Raw genomic sequence first — 20,244 nt, forward strand, 5'->3', positions numbered from 1 at the left:
GCATTAATATAGATAATATAGATCACCATTGCATAAGAATGAAAATCGAGACATAAAATAAGATGTAATGGGCAGAGGGTATCTGACCATAAAACTTTCCTACACTAATCACAAAGCAGAACAAACAAAGCAGAACCATGCCTCTCCACTGCTATTGATATCAACTGTTTTGTCACTCCATAGTTTCCACTCCAAATTTCACGGTACTTACATGATGCTCCTTTCAAGTTTTTCCAGGGAAGTACCTTAGAAAGGTCTGCTACGTTAGCAGATATCACAATCTTCTCCGGGTTCAAATTAAAAAAAGCAAGATATATTTCTCCTGGAAAAGTATGAAAAAGATAATTAAAACAAGAAAGAGCTTTCAAGTAGGACAATATTCTCCGGCATGGTGTTCGAATCTGCTGTATAAATTGATAAAAAAAAAAAATCTTATCAACAGTTCCAAATATATCAAACCTCTTATTCCAGTTGCAATCCAAGAGCGAGTTCCACTGGAATCGACATCAGCTGCATGAACAATCAAAAAGTATTTGGAAAGTAAGAAAAATGTAAATTATAACAGAAAAAGTACCAAAGTCTTGTAGATTTCTGTAGCAATTCAGTTAACACCAAATATATCACCTTCCAATGATCCCACTGTTGCACATAGACCAGAATAACTGTTTATGAGAGATCCATTAGCATTTAACTCCCACATCTGTGAATTTCAGAATGGAAGCATTAGGCTTGAAGACTTTATTTTTATACACCTAGCCTAGAAAAACAGTCATCAATAACAAGGTACTAAAATTACTGGATAATGTTTATATTTAAATGCTAGTGGTCTGATAAGGGTCAGATACGTTTCAAGCTAACCAGCATGAGTTGATAACAATGCAGTCCTGCCTACTAGGATTGTGCATTTATGACAAAACTCTAACAATTCTTCTTATTTGTGATTATCGAGCTACCTGAATGGAGCTATAAGGGAAAACGTGTCAACAACCCATTGTTTTAGATTAGGTTAATGTTATGAATGGCCCATGAATTATAGTGAAATGTTCAATGTAGTGCCTAAATTTTAAAAATCTATAATGTAATACCTGAACTATGAATTTGTTAACTAATATGATATTCACTCCTAATGTAACAACTCCAAATGATGACACATGACGCACAAACAACCCTCCAAGTATTATGTTAGTTAACAAATTCATAGTTCAAGTATCATATTAGAGATTTTCAAAATTCAAGTACTACATTGGACATTTTACTATAGTTTATAAGCAATTCATAACATTAACCCTTTTAGATTCCATTTTTATTCATCATCTTTGGCTAATTTTCAGGTAAGTATTTCCAACTTTTTTCTTTGTTTGGTTTTAACTGTGCATCGAACTTCTCTACTTCGTAAATTACAAATAAAGAAAACCTGATTAGCATCCATCTTGCAAGGTGAGAAAGAACCTCCCCCAAATTCCTTTGAAGTAAGCCTCCTTCTTGGAGAACCATCGAAGCATAATTCCATACCATCACTTGCTAATAAATGGAGTGTTCCCTCATATTGTTGCTTGTAGATCATCTCTTCACCCCTGAATAAGTTGTATCCAACACAGAATAAAAAGTTGCATGTTGCAAAAAATGACAGGAAATAAGGTAACTAAGAAAGATAAAACTAATTACGAAGCCAGAAGAGGTTTTCTCTTGTAAAGGCATGGAGGTTCCTCAAATTTGCTTCCCAATTTCTCTTTCCAGCAGATTTTTTCAAGATCTTGGTCAAGAGCTTTAATTGACCAACCATTTGCTTTAGGATCCATGCAGACAGAAAGGCCCAAAGCTCTTCTATCTAAGATGCTTCCTTCTGCCAAATCCTTGGAGAGAACCTTATTCTTACTTGTTGATCCCTCTGTGCCAGTAATATAACGAAACTGTAAAAACAACAAAATAGCATGTTATTATTACATTAATGAAAGTTCAGTTTACCAAAATATGTCCATGAAAGTTTACATACCTCCATATTGTTTGAGCTAAAAGAGTTTATCTCAAGCAGTGTAGGGTTTGTGATCAGATTGTATGTGGTTTCGTCCAGCTTTCTTACATCTCCTCCAAACATGAGAGGAGACTTGGCCATAGCCCATAAAGTCATCTGTGAAAAGAAAATAATAAGGTTAACATAAATTTCTATTTGTAGTGCAAAGTAATAGAAGACCAAATCACAGGTATTTATAGAAACATACCTGAGTTCTTTGCTCGTCTAGATTAAGATTACACGGTCTATGTGGACCTTCATTTGAACCTATAATGCAGGAAAGTATCCAGTTATTTCTGGCTATTCACTGATTCTAGGTAAGCCCTCACATATAAATGCCCAGCTCAGTACAGAAACTTCACAACTAAAAAGGTAAAAAATGCACAAAAAAACTTGGTTGGACTTTTCTCGTCAACAAAACATGATATCAGATAAGTTTTAAGTTTGAGAATTTAATTCTACAGACAATGAAAGGCCAAATACAATTCTATTGGAGTATAAGTTGCTCTGCAGGACTGAATATGTCCCAATCATATTCTTAAGAAATGCTATAAAGGTTGAGTGCATGGGAGCAAACAACTACCATTTACCCAAAAGAGAGTTAACAGCAAGCATCACATTGTCACTTTTTAATTAACTGATAAAAGCACTGGGTTACTAAATTGCGATATTTCTTCAATCAATCTTGTCATCTCCTTGAAGTGAAAGGGTAGGGTCACCAAGAGAAAGGAATAGCTATTTGCTGGGGCTTATAACCTGGATCAGTGAGCCATCCCAATGGTAACATATCCAAGTCAGGCCACGACCTCCCCAGCAAGCCCTTGGCACCTATCATTTTAGAGGTAGAGAAGTCTCTGAAATAGAAGCCAAGAATATCAGGTTACGTAAAAGATAAAGAAGCAAAGTGCACTAAAATTTAAAAAACGCATAAGTTGAAATCTCATCTGAAGTATAAACTCTTAATCTTATGGAATGCTTGATCCACCTGCTAATGTCAAAATGGGACACAACATCTCTCCATGTATCCCAATCATCCCCAGTAATCCTGTACATATTGACGAGTTCACTAACATCTTTAGCCATAGCTGGTGTCGCACTAGCACCAGGGGACAACGAATATAAAATGGGGCGATCAAGCTTTCTCAGAACCTGCAGAAGGTATCTCTCTTCAGAAATTTTAACATGAATATCACTAGTTTTACCACAAACCACTGCATACCTCTGATACAAAGGTTATCTCATCTATATCCAAATCATCACCAAATACACAGTCATGCTTTACTGCAAACAGAAAAACAAATAAAATGAAGGAAATAGCATTAGAACGATCCCAGTTATAGCACCACAAAAAAGGAAATTTATCTGATCAAGTTGTCCATTTGTGATTGACACAAACAATAAAAGATTTATGTGCCTCAATTGGGATGAATTTAGTTACAATCCTCCCAGGCTTTCCCATTTTTATCCATTAGCCCACTTCTAAGATTAAAAATGATTACCAACTCATGCTTTCAAGAAAGGGAATAGATTTTAGCAAGCTGAAGAAATGCAAACATGAATTTACCACTTTTTGTGCTATTCAAAACACACTACAAAACTATATTTCCTAAGGCATTCAGTCAATTTTTTCACAATTCAAAGTGTCGCAATGAAACTGATTGCAGGAAGACTTTAAAATAACTGTTAACATTACCAAAATCAACACCCCACTCAGCATATTGGAGATAAAGTGACCTCAAGAAGGCTCTTCCAGCTTCTTGGTTGGTATTTACACTCATGAAACCATGTGACATCCAAGCACAAGCCCTCTCCTTAAGCCCTATATCTTTTGCCCTCCACTGTCTACCAGACTCTTTGTAGGCAGATCCCTAATAAAAGAGAATAGAAAGAAAATAAAAGTTCAAACATAAGTGTCAATGCTAATGCTTCAAATTTCTTGAGTTTCTTGATATTCACCTTCAACATTTCCATTTCAACTTTTGTTATTCAATGTCCTTTTGAAGTCACCATTGGAAGTTAAAAAAAAAAGGAGTAACTTGTGCTGGGAATAAGCATTAATACCTTGACAGAGTCAAAGATGGGGGTGTTTGCATTAAAAGCTTGCAGGCTTATCCCTCTCATAACATGAATTCCAAACTTCAAACCCATGCTATGTACTTTCTTGGCTACTTCTGAAAAACCTTTCCCACCTTTGGATGAAGGCCATCTTTCTGGGTCAGGAATCGGCCTCCCCCATTCATCAATTACATCGAATCCAAGAGAATCAGTGTAAGCACCTTCCACCTTCCTTCTGTACCAAAGGTAATCCACCACAACATACTGTGTACAAGTGCAGGGATAAATGATGAAAATAATTTTTTTTTTTTTAATTTCGCATTAAATTTCCACTTCCATGGTGGTAAGATGTCAATAAAGTATTCAAGGAAATCATTATATAGCCATCAACCATTTCATACCTCATATCCATGTGGCTTAAGACGGTTAGAAACAATTTCAGCACTTTGCAAGAATTCTTCCTCGGAAATAGTCCAGCAAAAGGAATCGTAAGAGTTCCAACCTCTTGGTGGGGTGCTAGCATGCTCTGGTTCAGTTACTAATTGTGTTTCAGACGGTACCCTGAAATTAGTAATCCATCATGATCATCACTTTAGCACTAAAAAGAAATGGAGAATCATTACCAGACATCACCTAATTTAGTGAAACGGTAAGTCATGTAGCAAAAAGATGCATTCATGTTGACATTAGACAAAAAAATTTCTTTCCATTAGAAAATAAGGAAATAAGAAAAAGATATTTGACCATCCAGTTTAACAAACTTCATCTTCATCTTACAAGGAATCCATAGATTATGAATGATAGGATGCCAATTAAGCTGAATAGCTCATATTTGCCCAAGTTATTGGCACTGTATGATTAAAAAAAAAAAATCATATACTAAACACCTCAGAAAGAAAAATAATTACTATCTTAAAAAAATGAAAATAGAGTTTTGATAGTAACATCAGAAAATTTATAAGTCTTTGTTTCACAGCCTCCAATCCCCTCCCTGGTTAATGGACGGGTTTGATGAGATGAGTGGAAACAGTGAGGAAGTATTTCAGCATCAGTCATCTGGTTTTAGCATGCCCCGAATCGCTTCTTATCCGTTTCATGAGCAAAGAATTTTGAAACTACTTCGCAGCTAAAAGACAAAAGCAGTACCCTATAAAAACTGCATACTTAAGATGCCAAAATAGTCTTTTCTTTACAACAAAAGGAACTAACAAAAGAAGCAATGCAGTGAGAACTTCTTGGTATCTCTGAATTGGGTTCCTTTACCCTTGTTTGGTGCTACCGAATACTGATATTTTCACATTTCAGATTCACCCCATTATTAAACTAAAACTGAAACAGCTGTTAAGTCGGTAGTCATTTTAATAAACGATAAATGAACCAAATTATCAATCAAAGCTAATAAATTAGTATCAGCCGTCGCATGAATTGTGCAGCAAATGGTAATCCCGTCAGCAATGGAATGAAAGAGAGAGAGAGAGAGAGAGAGAGAGAGAGAGAGAGAGAGAGAGCACCTGCAGAGAGAAGGAGTGAAGAAGAAGAAGAAGAAGTAACAGAAGAAGCTCAAGACCAAGATCTTCATGCTGATTTCGTCAATTTTGTGTATTCCTTGCGGTGTCACGCCAGAGTCTTGGGCTTTTAACGAGTCTTATTCCTCAGACTTTGATGGAATGGTGAGTGAAATCTATAAATATAGATTTTGCAATAAAATCCCAAAATTGATTTGACTTTTAAACTTTTTTTTTTTTTCACTCTCTTTTGTAGATACATGTAACATTAGTAAAAGGTTAATAGTTAATTTTACCAACCAAAAAAAAAATATATGCTCGGTTGAAGTAGGGATAATTAATTTTAATTAATTTAAAATAATATTTATATTATTTTAATTATTTATTAAATATAATATATACATATATATATATATGATACTAACACACAACAAATACTATATTATTCTTCTATATTTTTATATTTAATAAAAATTTAAAATCATTATCATTTTTATTCTCACGATATAGTTCCTATCCTATAAATCGAATTCTCCATCTGTCCGAGTAAAATTGAAATCCTAATCTCAATCATTATCTCCGTCCTTAACACATTTTCAGACACATAATGTGGTGATGACGTGTCAATCTTGCTGACATACGTCAATATCAGACATATGTGGATCCTTCGCCTTTTTATCACCTAACCAAAACAACTGAAGACAGTAATTCTTTCTCATGAGGCATGGCCGACACCTTTAATGCGAGCCCAGTTTATTTTCAACTCTGTCCGGTCTTACCCGACTTCCAAAATAAAAAGAAGCAGATGAAATGATTTCTCTTTCTTGAACATTCACTAACATTTAACACGTCGTCCTGAATCCCAATACAAAGTAATATACTGTCGTTGTGACAAATTTGACATATGCCAAAACCCATAGATAAAGAAAGGGGCAAACATGTTAAAAATCAATCTGTTGTTTTTGGAGACAATACTGCTAGTGCTGGGTGCCCCGGGAGAGGCAGCCCCCACCAGGTCAATTTCGAATCCGGCTCTGATAGGCCAATACCTGTCTCTGTCCGCACTCCCTTCCAGGTTTTCACTCTTTTCCGGGCTAAGAACTTTATTGTTTGGTCTTTATAGCTTGTGGATAAAAGAATTTTAGTTTGTCATATGCAGATATGCAGTTTCCTTTCCGTGAAGCTCCTCAAAAATAAACTAGTGAAAAGAAATTCGTGCTATCAGGCTTTACACATGCAAGGAGTCAAGGGGTTCTCCCAAAGGTCATAGTTAGGGAAGGTCTCTTCTGGCAATCCAGTTCGCGTCTGGTGGGTGACGACCACATCCTCAACAAAATTTGCCCAGCCCATATAAGGATCCCCAAAAGATTTAGACATAAGCCCCTTGTCTGGTTTTATGGATTTTTGACGGTGACCCATGTACCTTCTCGCCCCGATAATCAATTTAGCAAAGTTGCCTCCATGTGTCATCACGAACACATCAGACTTCAGGCAGACCAAGAAATCAAGTGCTGCCAAGCTTGTTACATGCTTCCTGAAAACAGCTAACTCCTCCTTACTTGCCAACTCCTCCTTGGTAACCTGTTAGAAAGCCGTGTAAGATCAGCTTAACTTTGCAAAAGAAAACAAAACAAGGATTTATTTTCACAAAATCAAAGAAGAGGAAAACAAAACGTGACAGTCTGCATTTCATGTGTCAAGTCAACTACTTGCATTGCAGTCTCAGACATAATTCCTGTTTGTTAACTAACAGATCTGGATGGGTATACAGCTTCACTGCTCCCATATAGAACAAGGACAGTAGCACAGGAAGAGATACTCCCCAGATATATAAAATGCTGAACACTTGAACACAAAAATGCTACAAATAGTTTAAAAAATGCATAGTAATATTGTCTTTGGATATCCAAAAATGATTGCAGACAAGAAGATTTTCTAGCATCCATAGAAAATAAAGATTAAAAATAGAATGTACCAGATTTGGGAACATGTTCCTTAAGGGTGCCATCCGGTTCTGACCACCATAAACCTGGCCAGAAGCAACATAAATCTGTGTTTCCTTGGGATAGCCCATTGCCCGAAGAATCACTGCCACTTCCCCAGGTTCAAGAGGACACCGTCCTTCCTTCCTCTTCTGCAGAGCCAGCTGCCAGAGATGGGATCCATTCTGCATTCACAGTCGCAACAAAAATAAGCAAAATCCATGCAAATTTTTGGTTCTCAAAAAACAAACAAGCTGAAAAAGCAAGTTGTTCTAAATCACCTTATACCGTCGAGGCCATTCTTTTTTTCTGTATTCTGCCATTTTAGCTTTCTCCTCCCTAGTCCCCACAAAATCGCAGAATGATAGGCCCACCATCCCTTTCTCAAATCGAAGATGTAAAGCCCTGAATGAAATGGATTGTTAGTAAACCTGGAGTTCAAATAGCAGGATTTCAGCATAATATTTGTGCCTTAACAGAAAATATTACATACATGTAAGGATTTGGACTTCCTGTGCGGTTCCTCATCCTTGAAACCAATAAATCTGCCATTTGCTCTATCTCTGGAAGAAATTTAAGAGCATGATAATTGACCCTGCATCTTAGCCTGTTGATATCTGGAGGGACATTATCATACCTGAACCAATACCCAGGAAGGGAAAGGAAATACAGAGTGCAAGAGAATTAACAACCCAACCCCAAGTTTCTTATCTGAAATGTAAACTTTTAAAAGTAATAATGACACATATCTACAACATCCATGACTTACCCAAGCCTATCTACAAAAGGTTTCAGGGCCATTATCTTCTTCTCTTTAATCCGAGGCAGCACATTGTCAATGTAAAATTGTGCTGGTGCATATTTTGGAATGTTCTTCACTGTCCGTCTATTACACATCACAAAATCCCTCCATGATAACAATTCCATTGGAAAAAAGTAGGAATAGATGTCTATAAAGAAGCTTTATTAATTCTCGAATTCTCATGTCACATTTGAAGTAGAGACATCATTACCCAATAAAGCCTATGATTGAATGGCTACAAGATCCAAACAAACTATGATACAGATTTAGCATGATGAAGGCCTAGCACCAATGATTCTAACATATATGAAATGACACATGAGCAACATATGTTCTAACATTTTATTTTTTAACATAATTGGCAACAAGGTTCCATTGTTTCCAAGATGAAAAAATAAATAAAAGATTAATATAATCTATCAATTAATATAAAACAATGGAATGGAAATTGCTGGTATGTTGTCTATTAAAAGTCATTATGAAAAATGTCCCAATCATTCAAAGCCCACAGAGGACCCACATCTCCACCACCTCTAGCTTTTGTGCCTCCAAGGACTTCATGCCAATGATAGTCACAATCACAAACAATGAGGAAAATCATAACACCATCATGATTGAAGCAAATCCATAGAAGCAAACAGCTTCTAAATTGGCAGTTGAAATTTGACTAATTATAATTGCAAAACCAGCAGAGAGACAGAGAATCATGAAAAATCACCTTATACTTGTAAATAATTCTGATTTGTCAGTAAACCACTCAGGTATGTCCCGGACAATTGGCAAATCATCCTTCAAGTAGTCAATGAAATGATCAACATCAAAAATGTCTTCAAATTTCCTGCACATAATTTTACAAATACATTACAAACAAAAGCAGGAAATGGAGTTGCTGCAGTTAGATAGTAAGCAACGCAATAAAGCGATTTACTTAGTTTCATGAAGTGATTAGTGAGTAGCAAAAGAAACTGAGAATTTTAACCAACCTATAGTTAGCTTAGAGCTTGAAAGCTCAGTTCGGTGGCAAGAATGTATTTAATCTTGAGGTATTGCTATTTATATATGAAACTTGATAGCTTGTCCTTGACAAGGTTATAAGCCAACCACAATTTAACTTGAATAAAGAAACAGTTATGATGCACCTAAACATTTCAATTGTTAATTAATAAGAATTTCAATGTTAACACATGCTATATTATTCCTCGTAGATTTTAGGCACTATTGAAGCTTTAACATCATGGGAACTGACACAAAGGCACTATAGTTCAAACAAGAATTTAATTCCAAACTCCATAGTCTTAATAAAAATAATCTTTAGTATAACACAATTTGTGTGTATTAAGGTTGGGAAGCTCTAGTATAATAATTAAACACATCTTTTTGCTAAATTAATAATCTCAGTCACTTCTCTTTTATTATCTAATGCATATATGAGTACTTATGTTACAATGGTTAGAACATTATGTGCACAAGACTAACAGCATGCATGAGGTTATTGGACAAGAAATCTCACGTTTGGTCTTTCCAAATCTGGTCCTGCTTCAGCACTGGCAAGATAAGAGTGGCATTCATAATTTTGGCCACAGCCACTGCATTACATATCTGCATGGAATATGCAATAAGTTTGTAAGTTTGTTGCTGGCCATTAAAAGATACCAAATGAGTAGAATTTTCAGAAATCATTCAGCCAAAGTTCCATTTTAAGAACAATTAAAAGGTGTTTGGAAATGATAAAACTAGCATAGAACCAAGATTAAGATCAAGAAATCATGAAAGAACCAAGCAGCAAAAAGTACTTTAAGGAAGCACTTTATTTGCTAATTCTCATCTTAGGCACTGATGTGCTTATCATCCTTTGTTTTTTGTTCATATCAATTACTGGTATCATAAGAATGTATGTCTTCTCAAAAAGAAGTCCCTAGGACACAATAGGCCAAGCAAAATGTCAACAAAATATTGTAATTTTAGACTCTATTTCATAGATTTTTAAGTTAAAGTCATCAAGGTGACAACATAATTGATCATAACGCTTTTGAATTGCAAGGTGAGGCAAGATCTTTTTTATTTTTTTCAAAATCCAAGTCAGTGACAGCAACTATAAGTATCAGTAATTTTAACCTCAATCACTTCAAAAAGGTTTCTGACCTCCTTCCAACTCCATAAGATACATTTGAAATATAAAAACTGGAAACAGGATAAGAAAATCACTCACTCAGGTTGCAACCAGAAGAAAAGAATCCATACCGCAATTCTTTGCTGATTTAGACCACCCTCAGCATGAATAAATATATAACCACTTGTTTCATTCTCAGGAGGAAGGTCTGCACAATGTTTAAAATAGTGACTAACCTTAGCTGTGATAATATGAAGAAGAAAATGAAACAATTTGGTAACAAATATCACGAATGTAATTGTTAACATGTCTCAAAAAGTTTGGAGTGATATAGTTCTTTATGACCATAACCTACAACTTAGCACCTCTCTATCTTAAGAGTATACATACAAATGGTAGAAGCAAGCCATATGATAATATAACTCCTGCTAAACTGCTTTTCTCCAACCCATAACACAAGTTAGGACACACATTTGAAAGTAACAAATAATTTCTTAAATGCAATTGACAAAATCTAGGTGATAGCAAAAACATAGTACTAAAAAAAGGAACCTACAATACCTGATATTCCACCATCACGGCGCTCAGCACAAGGCTTCCAAGAAGTAGTTGCAGAGAAAGGATTCTCCCAAAGTGAAGGATTCTCCTTAACCTAGAAAGCATAAAGCACGATTTACAAATGGCAGAAGCCACCACTAGTACAGGAAGTAAGAAAAATAATAGTAATCAGAACAAGATCCGTCAGAAACTTACACGCGGACAATGAAGGACAATGCCATCTTTTTTGCACAAATACGGGGAATTCTACCATTAATTAACACAGATATTAGTATTAGAAACACAAATTATAAAACCAGGAAAAGAGTTTGCCTCACAATTTCCATTAAAAAAACTCCAATAAACTAAAGTTCGATTGCACTTAACCTGCTAGCTCACTCCAATTAAAAAATTATTTCCCAAAAATTAATACTACTACTATTCAAAAAATAAGAATCATTTAAAATCTGAAATTCGTACGCAACAAAAAAAAAGGTACTGAGTAAATTCAACTATTTAAAACAAAGTGAACCGCTTTCTTACTAATCGATGCAAGATCGAGAAAATGGAGATCAATCCAGCAATGGCGACAAAAAGGAGCAAGAGAAGAGAGATCCTGGAGCCGTGTTGAGAAACCCTAGGATCATCGTTAAAGAAAGGGAAAAAGGAGTGAATTTGTGGCCAAAACGAACGGTCACGGTCTCGGAAAGAATGGCTAAGGTGATCGTCGTCGTTGTCTTGAGGGATGTGATCGTGGATAAGAGGAGAGGCGTCCTCGTCGCGTTTCATTGGAGAAGAAGAGGCTCGGCTCCCGAGTGAGCTGCTTGAGTACCTTAGCTCAACCATGGCTCGCTTCGGACTATAAGCCAGCTTTCGAAAGCTTGCTTCCGCTTCTTCGACTCGGAATTTCGCGTCGGGTGGCTGGAGATACTCGAGAGAAGAAAAGAAGGTTCTTTCAGAGTCCACATGCGAAGTGTTCAGATTAAGTTGACACCATCGAAAAACGTTACTGAAAATACCTTCATTTCTTAAGGGCATTTTCGTCCTTTAATATTTTATTGAAAAGCAATAAGGGCCTTATAAGAAGGCATACATCACAAGATTATCTTTATATATTCTCTAAATTTTCTTCCAAAAATACTTTTATAGTAAATACTAATTTTAACTTTTATTAAATAAAAGAACCCTTTTTCACATACACTAAACTTTAAAATCTTGAAAATAAATTTTGAAGAATTGTATTACATTTTTTAAAATATATTTTTGAGAATATAATATATATATTTAAAAATATATTTTCAAAAATACATAAATTTTTATTTAAATATATATTTAATTATAATGTCTTATAACATTTAATTTTAATTTAAATAAAATAAATATATTTAATCTTAAAATAAAATACTAAAACAAATCCTAAATTAAGTATCTAAACCATACAAATGCTCTTCTATCATTTCAAACAAAACCAATAAAGCAAAAACCAAAGAAAAGAAAACACTTCAATTTCTTTGTTGCATTAGGTATGAGAAAGTAGATTTCAATCTCTTGGCACCCTAAGGAACATTAACCTTGACAATGTCCCTTGTAAGGATCCCTAAACAGATCTCTAATAATTTTTTCGAAATATGGCTATTTAAATCCGGATTTGCTGATCCGTTGACATTATTAGGGTCAATATTCCTTACGATGCTAAGTTATTGTGTTAGAAAAAATTACCATGTCTCTTCCATTCACATATATGATCAAGTAAATTGGTCCATAAGCGCATATAATTTCAATTAATTCATTTTTAATCAACTTATCAGAAATGGATATCTAAAAAATTTTAAAACTTTTAAAAAATGGATATCCGAGAAGCTTTAAGGCTTTTTAAAAATGAATTTTTGAAAAGACTTAAGACTTATCGAAAATGGATTTCCAAAAAGCCTTAGAGCTTTTTAGAAATGGATATCCAAAAAGCTTAAAAACTTCTCAAAAATGGATATAAAGAATTTTTAAGTTTCTCTGAAATGATTTTTCGAAAAACTTAAAGGATTCTAAAATATTCATGTAGACACCCAAGTTTGGAATCAAGCTTTTTGGTGAAACTTCAAATAAGGTTAAATTAATAAAAAAAATAAATAAAAATAGAAGTTTAGTCCTAATGAAAATTTGAGATCAGGGGTTTTGAAATTTGAAACTGTGATTTTAAAAAAGGATAAACAGATCATAAGATAGGGTTTTTTTTTTTAAATAAAAGAGGATTTTGATTTTTGAATCTTTGTGTAATCTGGTGAACCAACCCTATATAAACCTTTTAGTAATCACAAGGAGGACAGACAAAAAAAAAAAAAGGAAAGAATTAAAGAGAAAATTTTCAAAAAAGATTATAGCTTTCTAAAGGGAAGTTTCTATGGATCAGTTATTTTGATTGAAGGATTAGTTTTTTTTTTTTGGATTTTTTTGCATTTTTTTGAAATTTTTTTAAAATTCCAAAATTTGTTTGAATTTTTTTATGAAAATTCAAATTTTTCGACGAATTTTTTACGATGAATCCAATTTTCGATGATAAAACTAAAAAACTAACAAGAATCCCATCGACGTTCTTCACGTTTAAAGAGAGACGCAGAGAAGACAAAAAAAAAGAGAGAGAAAGAAATGGAGCATCTGAGGAAAAAATATTTACCTTTTATACTGCTTGAAAACGAAGCCATTTTGAGCTAAAAACGAAGCAAGATCCATGTGTTTTCCTTTGGTCCGATCCGACTCACAGCGCCTCGACCCATTTACCCATTTCACTCAGCCTCTGTTGAGTTGTTGAGCCAAGTCACACACTAAGCCACTCTAGCCGCATTTGTTTTTGGAGCCACACTTAGTTCGAGCTTAGCCGATCCGCACCAAGGTTTTATTTTATTTTATTTTCCTTATTTATTTATTTATTTTTCTATTTATTTTTTTGCTTATTTATTTATTGGTTAAATTGATGCCATTTATTTATTTAATTTGTAATTGAACATTCTTTAAATTTCTAATGATTTCTTAAAATGACACAAAAAAATATTTTCTAGGAAAAATTGAAGGTATTAATTTTTCTTGAAAACGAAAATTTCAAAAATGTTTGTAGGAAAAATTGAAAGTATCAATTTTTTTTAAAAATAAAAAATTTCAAAAAATATTTTAAAGAAGAGTTAAAAATATCAATCTTCTTTGAAAGTAATATTTCCAAGAAAACATTTAAGGAAAAGTTGAAAGCATCAATTTTTTTTAAAAACAAAATTTTCAAAAAACAAAAAAAAAATCATTTTAAGAAAAAGTTGAAAGTATCAATTTTTCTTAAAGATGAAATTTTCAAAAAATATTTTTCGAGAAAAGATTGAAAGTATCAATTTTTTAAAACAAATTAAAAATTCAAAAAACACTTTAACGAAAAGTTGAAAGTATCAGTCTTTCTTGAAAGTAATATTTCAAAGAAAACATTTTAAAGAAAAGTTAAAGGTATCAATTTTCCTAAAAAAATAAAAATTTCAAAAGATGTTTTTGAGAAAAAGTTAAGAGTGTCAATTTCTTTTGAAAATAAAAATTTCAAAAGATGTTTTTTTGAGAAAAAGTTGAAAGTATCAATTTTCCTTGAATAAAGGCATGAATTCCTTTAAAAAAAAAAACAAAATAAGAAAAACGATCTCTAGAAAAGGTTGAAGTATTATTTTTTTTCCTTTTTCTTTCTTGGAATTCTTTTTTAATGTTAAATAATCTGACAATAGAGCCCCTACAAGAAAAACAATAGTTTTCTTGTATACTTTTGAGGTAAGAGAATTTTTTTAATTTTTTGCCAAAAGTATTGGAGTCAATTAAGAATAATTTTCAATAATTAATTACTTAGTAAGATTTTTAAGGCTTAATGAATAACACAAAATCAAGCTGGTATCATTTTTTTATGGGCATTGTAGGGGTGCTGTAACATTTTCACACATAAATGTACTCTTAGACCTAGTTCTGGTTTCATGTACATTGAATCTACCTTTTAAAGACACTTAAATCAAACTTAAGATTTCTCTTTAAAAAGGGATAGATTCAGTTAGATGGCCAATTGTACATAAATAAAAAAGATTGGTGGTGACTCTTTAAGATAATATCTAGCAATAGGTCCACGAATCTAGACATTATGATAATTTGGTGATTTCGCTGGATATAAGCCAAGAGTCAGGCCAACAAATAAACTTGTGTTATCCAAAGCCTAATAAAATTAAATTTTTTGTAAAGGTCTTTGTTTATACATTCACTCTATTTATTTATTTTGCTTATTATGTCATTCATATGCATATGCATAAAATGAGCTCTATACTCGAGCTCCATCCCCTTAGGAGGGAGTAAAGTACCTATGCTTTCGTGAGATTTTAATGCCTCCACAGTGGCTAGTGAAATACTCTCACTCAAATTGAAGCTTTTTCGCTTCTAGCCTATAATGGGCTAGAATTTTGGTGTCTTACTAGTTTGTGATAGATAATGATGTAATGAGCAATTTGAGAACCTTTAGATTTTCAACCTTAGACCACATATAGTGAACCTTAGAAATGCCTAACCTATAGATGGAACTATCTTCTTCCCTTTAGAATTGACCAAAAGTATAGGATTCATTCCTTTTATTGTGTATGATGTTCTAGTTCATTTATTTATTAATTTATTTATCCTTATTTAGTGTACTAACCTTTTTTTTATTCATTTTTGCATGATTCATGCTCATATCATAAAGTTGCATAAAAAACATTTACCTGAAAAATGATCTTCAACAAAGAGCTTTTCATGGATTTCACAAAATGACTAGTCTACTCTTCATCTGTACTGGCTCTTTATAAGTCACCCAACGAAGTAAAGGTTCAGTCAAAAAAGATCTAACAAAAAAAAAGATTGTCTACCCATTGGTCATGCTTTTACCTTACCTAAAGAAATATTTGTCCTCCTCATATAAAATAATCTAGAAGATTTGGTTGATGTATGAAAAAAGATAGGTTCATCAAGACAGGAGAATTTTTGCTAGAAATATGGACACATAGCACACCTTCTTGCCATGAATGTTGAAAATCAGTTAGTTAGAGCCATTGTTCAATTATAGGATCCTTCATACAAATATTTCATATTCAATGAAGTTGATATGACACCCATCATTGAAGACTATTCAATTTTGCTAGGTTTGCACCTCAAGGCTCCTGATAAAGATATATGTTAAAAAACACAAATCAAGAATCTGTAAAAATCTAACGAGCATTATGGGTATAAACAAAGAGACTATGGATTCACATACAAAAAGAAACTAGGGCAGATCTATTTAACTTGGAAATTTTTTCATGATTTCCTAGTACAACACACCGACAAAGAGCAAGGGTTGATGCGTTTGCCTTAGTCATATATGGAATGGTGATCTTTTCAAAGGTTCTAGTTTACATTGAGATAGTAGTGATTGACTTCTTAGAAAGTGTGGTAAATGGCTACAACCCTTCAACGGTAATATTAGCAAAGACTATTAGATAGTTAATGGAAGGCGTTTCACATGCTGTATATAGCTATTTTATTAATGGATGAAAGCCATTTTAAGTGTAAAAGAAGTGTATTCTCAAAACTTTATTTCCACAATAGAGCTCTAATTAAAGAATTTTGTGAAAGCGAATGGCCAAAACAAAAGTATAAAAAAAAATGGGTAGTTTTCTTACAAAAGCTTACTAGCACTAAAGTGAAATGGTTGGTCCCATGGATGAATAAGGAACTCATGCTCTATTAGTGTGAAGACAACATCGTGGTTTCACTTTTGGATTTATAGGAAATAATAAGTTATACATTATTTCTAGTGAGAAGACAGTTTGGGGCAGAATAATTCATTCCTATGACACATAAATTTCATCAGTCAAAATTTTCTTATAATGAACTAAAAGCATTTCTGAAGATGAATGATGTGATTAAACCATGAAAAAACTCCTATAGGGTTAGTCCTAGACCTTTTACTAATAAAGTCACTCTTAAGTACTTGATTTGAATAGCAAGATGAGGAAAGGAAGTTGTATTCACTCCTAAAGATTTTCAACAACCAATAAGAGAAAAGCTTGAAGAAATACCATTAGAATTTGAACTTACAAAAAAAGAGTTTAAGACCAAAAAAGATAAGCTAAAGCAAAAGATCTAGAAGCTTCAAGAAGAGAAAAATTAGTGGAAAGATAGAGTTGAAAAACATGAAGTTAAAGTTTGTAAGATTGTTAGAGAATGCGATATAGCTATTAAAGACCTAGCAGAGCTACACTAAGAACATAAGAGGTTGTGTATGAAGGTAAAAGCCAAGGTGATAACAATTGCTGAACTGACTGATGAGAATGAGCAATTAAAGTAAAAATATGCTGAATTAAAGGAAAAAAGTACCCAAGTGCAGAGAGAAAACAACATGTTGAATAGTTACATAAGTAAATTGAAACAAAGATTGAATGAACAAGAAGACTATATTACCGCATTGGTTAAAGAACATAGAGAATTATCGTACTAAGTATGGTGTGATAAAAGCTAAAACTTGGGGAGACAAAGGTATATTAAGCACTTAACAACCTAAATTTGTAAAAGGGTATGTAAGGCAAGAGAAATGGTCGAAGAGACAGAAACATTGAAGTAAATGGTAGTCCCAATAAGGAAGCATGGACAATGTTTGCTGAATTTCATTGAGGAAGTAAAAGATCAATATGAGCAAATCAAGTGATTCTATGGTTATAATTCTAGGATGATAAATTCTATATAAACAGAGTACTTGGAATAAATGAAATCTTTTAGTTGAACATTGTCTTAAGGTAAATTTTTTTTGCATGCATACATTTTTTGTTCATCGCATTTAACAAAATAATCATCTTAGGTTTTCATGAGATAATCGTATAAACTTACTAATTTTGAGATATGGTATTAAAGGTTCAAGGATAGCTCAATTATCAATAAATTCAAGCCAACCAACATGTCACCCATATAACACTCGATTGAAAAGGAGGCAAATGGAACATGAGCAAAGTAATTGTGTAAATAAGATTGAGAAAACTTAAAAAAAGATAAAATGGGAGTTGGCTAAGATGATGAAAATGCTAAAAAAGTTGGACAAGGGTAAGATAGTAAAAAAAACCCTTAATTTGACTAAAAGACAAGACATTGTGGATCTTCTATACCTTTTCAAGTTTAGACCAAATCAAGGTCAATCTTCTCAAGAGACACAGGCCCCATATATGCCATTATTTAAGGCATATGCTTACACCTACCTTAAAACACCATATCGTAGTTATATTAACCCCACTTTTTGGGTAAAAAAAGTAGACCCAATTGAATTCCTTGATTTTGATGACCTTAAAAAAAAAGAGAGGTTGAAAGCAAAAACCTTTAAGGTAATAGAGAAGTCAAGCTCTTAGTAGAAGATGAACATTTTAGAAGAAAGAGTCAGGCCATTGAAAGTATGAATTATTTTAGCTCTATAGATGTAGTCCAACTATGTTTAGTCCTAAATGTGGTTATCTCACTAAAATTTAAAGTCCCTGAATTTGAAATATACGATGGGACTAAATGCTCGATAACCCACGTTATTATGTATTATTGCAAAATGGCCGTCTATGCTCATGATGAGAAATTATTGATGCATGTATTTCAAGATAGCCTTACAAGCTTTACAATTAGATAGTACATGCAGTTAGATTGAGCCTGAGTCTATTCCTGAAATGATTTGGCAAAAGCATTTGTAACTCAATATAGACACATAATGGACTTAGCACCTGACTGTCTCTTTCTACAAAGTGTGAAAAATAAAGCCATAGAAAGTTTCAAGCAATATGCTCAAAGATGAAGAGATGTTACTTTTCAAGTCTAACCACCTCTCAGAGAAAGAGGTAACAATGCTTTTTATTAGTACAATCAAGCCTCCTAGTATAAAAAATTAATAAAAAATGCTATGAAAAATTTTACTGATATGATAATCTCAGACGAGATGATTGAAAATGCTATTAAGAATGGTAAACTAGATGGAAGAAAGACAACAAACGTAAAAAAAAATGGCCCACCTAAAAAGAAAGAATGAGCAACTCATGCTGTGAGTTATAAGGGCCAATAGTTCAAAGGTTATACTCCTTTTTATAACTAACCCATTTATCTAGCCTAAGTAGCTACTACCCACTACCCATATCAACCATCATACCAGTAGATTTACCATCCCACACTTTAACCATCACCACCCACTCATATATATAACTTATCCATCATATCTTAGGTAATATTTACCCCTAAACTAAAAACCCAGCCAAGTAATTCAAGAGGATCATGAAACAATTAGGAAAAAATCACATTTGACCCAATCCTAATGCCTTATACAGACCTACTTCTACAGTTTGTGAAGAAAAATTTAGTAACCCATGTTCTAATAGATTTTGTGAAACCACATTTTCTCAAATGGTATGACCCAAATACTTATTGTGATTACCACTATGATGTTATATGCCATTCTACTGAAAATTGTATCTCTTTGAAACATAAGATACAAAACTTGATAAAAAAGGGTTTGATAAGCTTTAAAAAAAAAAGGACACTTTATGTCAATGCTAATTTTTTGTCGATCCATATTGGAGCAACAATTAATGTCATATATGAGGATAAACCAGTCAGATTAAAAAAAAAGTAGATGAGATCAAGACCCTTTTAGTCGAGGTGTTTAATGCCTTGTTCGAAGCAAAGATGTTGCATCTAGTAGACCCATATACTTACTATAGAGAGCATAACCCAACTCATATGTGTAAATATCATAAAGGAGCTACGGGGTATTCGATTGAAGAGTGTGATTAGTTTCACCAAGTATTGTAGTAGTTGATAGACTCATTCAAAGTTGAGTTCTATAAAGACCAAAAAAGCTCAAAAAATGTAGAGATATCCACTACTGAACAAGTTTCAAGGTTTACCCTAAAACCAGTAACAATATATTATAAAAAGTCAAAGCTGTAAAAAGCCAATCAACCTTTAAACTAGTCATAACCTTCAAAGTCCCTAGTCCCTTTTCGTACCAAAATGATAAAGTAGTGCCATGAAAATGCAATTATGATATTGTAACATCAAGATTAAACGGAGAAGATACGTTAAGCAATTTTGATACTGCAAACATAATCGGTGTGGGCGACATGACTAGAAGTGAAATGTGTTATTCTTTAAATATGTTAGAGAAAGTAGAAGTGGAAAAAGAAGAAAAGAATAGGAAAGATTCTGTGGCAATGCCA

The 20,244-nt window shown here is 33.3% G+C and overlaps 2 protein-coding genes across 3 annotated transcripts; both read right to left on the reverse strand.

Annotated features, from left to right (window-relative positions):
* Positions 1-5: 5 nt before the first annotated feature.
* Positions 6-5,720, reverse strand: LOC111317921 (Melibiase family protein). 2 transcript variants are annotated; one of them, XM_022920450.2, is made up of 14 exons: positions 5,578-5,720; positions 4,468-4,627; positions 4,073-4,330; positions 3,705-3,879; positions 3,231-3,292; positions 2,997-3,160; positions 2,768-2,865; positions 2,220-2,278; positions 1,994-2,128; positions 1,666-1,910; positions 1,415-1,574; positions 625-700; positions 460-510; positions 6-322 (listed from the first exon to the last, which is right to left on the reverse strand). In XM_022920450.2, exons 1-14 carry the CDS (start codon positions 5,643-5,645, stop codon positions 105-107), a joined length of 1,929 nt encoding a protein of 642 aa, XP_022776185.2. In that variant the 5' UTR covers positions 5,646-5,720; the 3' UTR covers positions 6-104. The 2 variants fall into 2 exon arrangements, with proteins under 2 accessions (XP_022776185.2, XP_022776186.2); XM_022920451.2 differs by lacking the exon at positions 5,578-5,720 and adding an exon at positions 5,012-5,201.
* A 651-nt stretch (positions 5,721-6,371) lies between these two features.
* LOC111317922 (protein PECTIC ARABINOGALACTAN SYNTHESIS-RELATED-like) lies at positions 6,372-11,959 on the reverse strand. The gene is made up of 11 exons (XM_022920452.2): positions 11,546-11,959; positions 11,219-11,269; positions 11,027-11,117; positions 10,597-10,673; positions 9,866-9,954; positions 9,074-9,193; positions 8,323-8,439; positions 8,047-8,190; positions 7,835-7,958; positions 7,547-7,738; positions 6,372-7,152 (listed from the first exon to the last, which is right to left on the reverse strand). The coding sequence occupies exons 1-11, from the start codon at positions 11,846-11,848 to the stop codon at positions 6,793-6,795; spliced, it is 1,668 nt and encodes a 555-aa protein (XP_022776187.2). The 5' UTR covers positions 11,849-11,959; the 3' UTR covers positions 6,372-6,792.
* Between the last annotated feature and the right edge of the window lie 8,285 nt (positions 11,960-20,244).

The sequence above is a fragment of the Durio zibethinus genome, chromosome 2, assembly GCF_047325235.1.
Source record: "Durio zibethinus cultivar Kanyao isolate XHJ-2024 chromosome 2, ASM4732523v1, whole genome shotgun sequence".
Taxonomy (NCBI): domain Eukaryota; kingdom Viridiplantae; phylum Streptophyta; class Magnoliopsida; order Malvales; family Malvaceae; genus Durio; species Durio zibethinus.

Bases quoted from the DNA above. Each gene is read 5' to 3' on its own strand.
- LOC111317921 (XM_022920450.2), bottom strand. From the start codon at position 5,645: ATGAAGATCTTGGTCTTGAGCTTCTTCTGTTACTTCTTCTTCTTCTTC. The intron at 2,279-2,767 runs GTTATAAGCCCC...CCTGCATTATAG, and splicing joins GGGATGGCTCACTGATCCAG to GTTCAAATGAAGGTCCACAT. The intron at 323-459 runs GTTTGATATATT...ATACTTTTCCAG, and splicing joins GATTGCAACTGGAATAAGAG to GAGAAATATATCTTGCTTTT.
- LOC111317922 (XM_022920452.2), bottom strand. From the start codon at position 11,848: ATGGTTGAGCTAAGGTACTCAAGCAGCTCACTCGGGAGCCGAGCCTCT. The intron at 8,191-8,322 runs GTAAGTCATGGA...GTATTGGTTCAG, and splicing joins CCTTTTGTAGATAGGCTTGG to GTATGATAATGTCCCTCCAG. The intron at 7,959-8,046 runs GTATGTAATATT...CATTTCATTCAG, and splicing joins GGAAGTCCAAATCCTTACAT to GGCTTTACATCTTCGATTTG.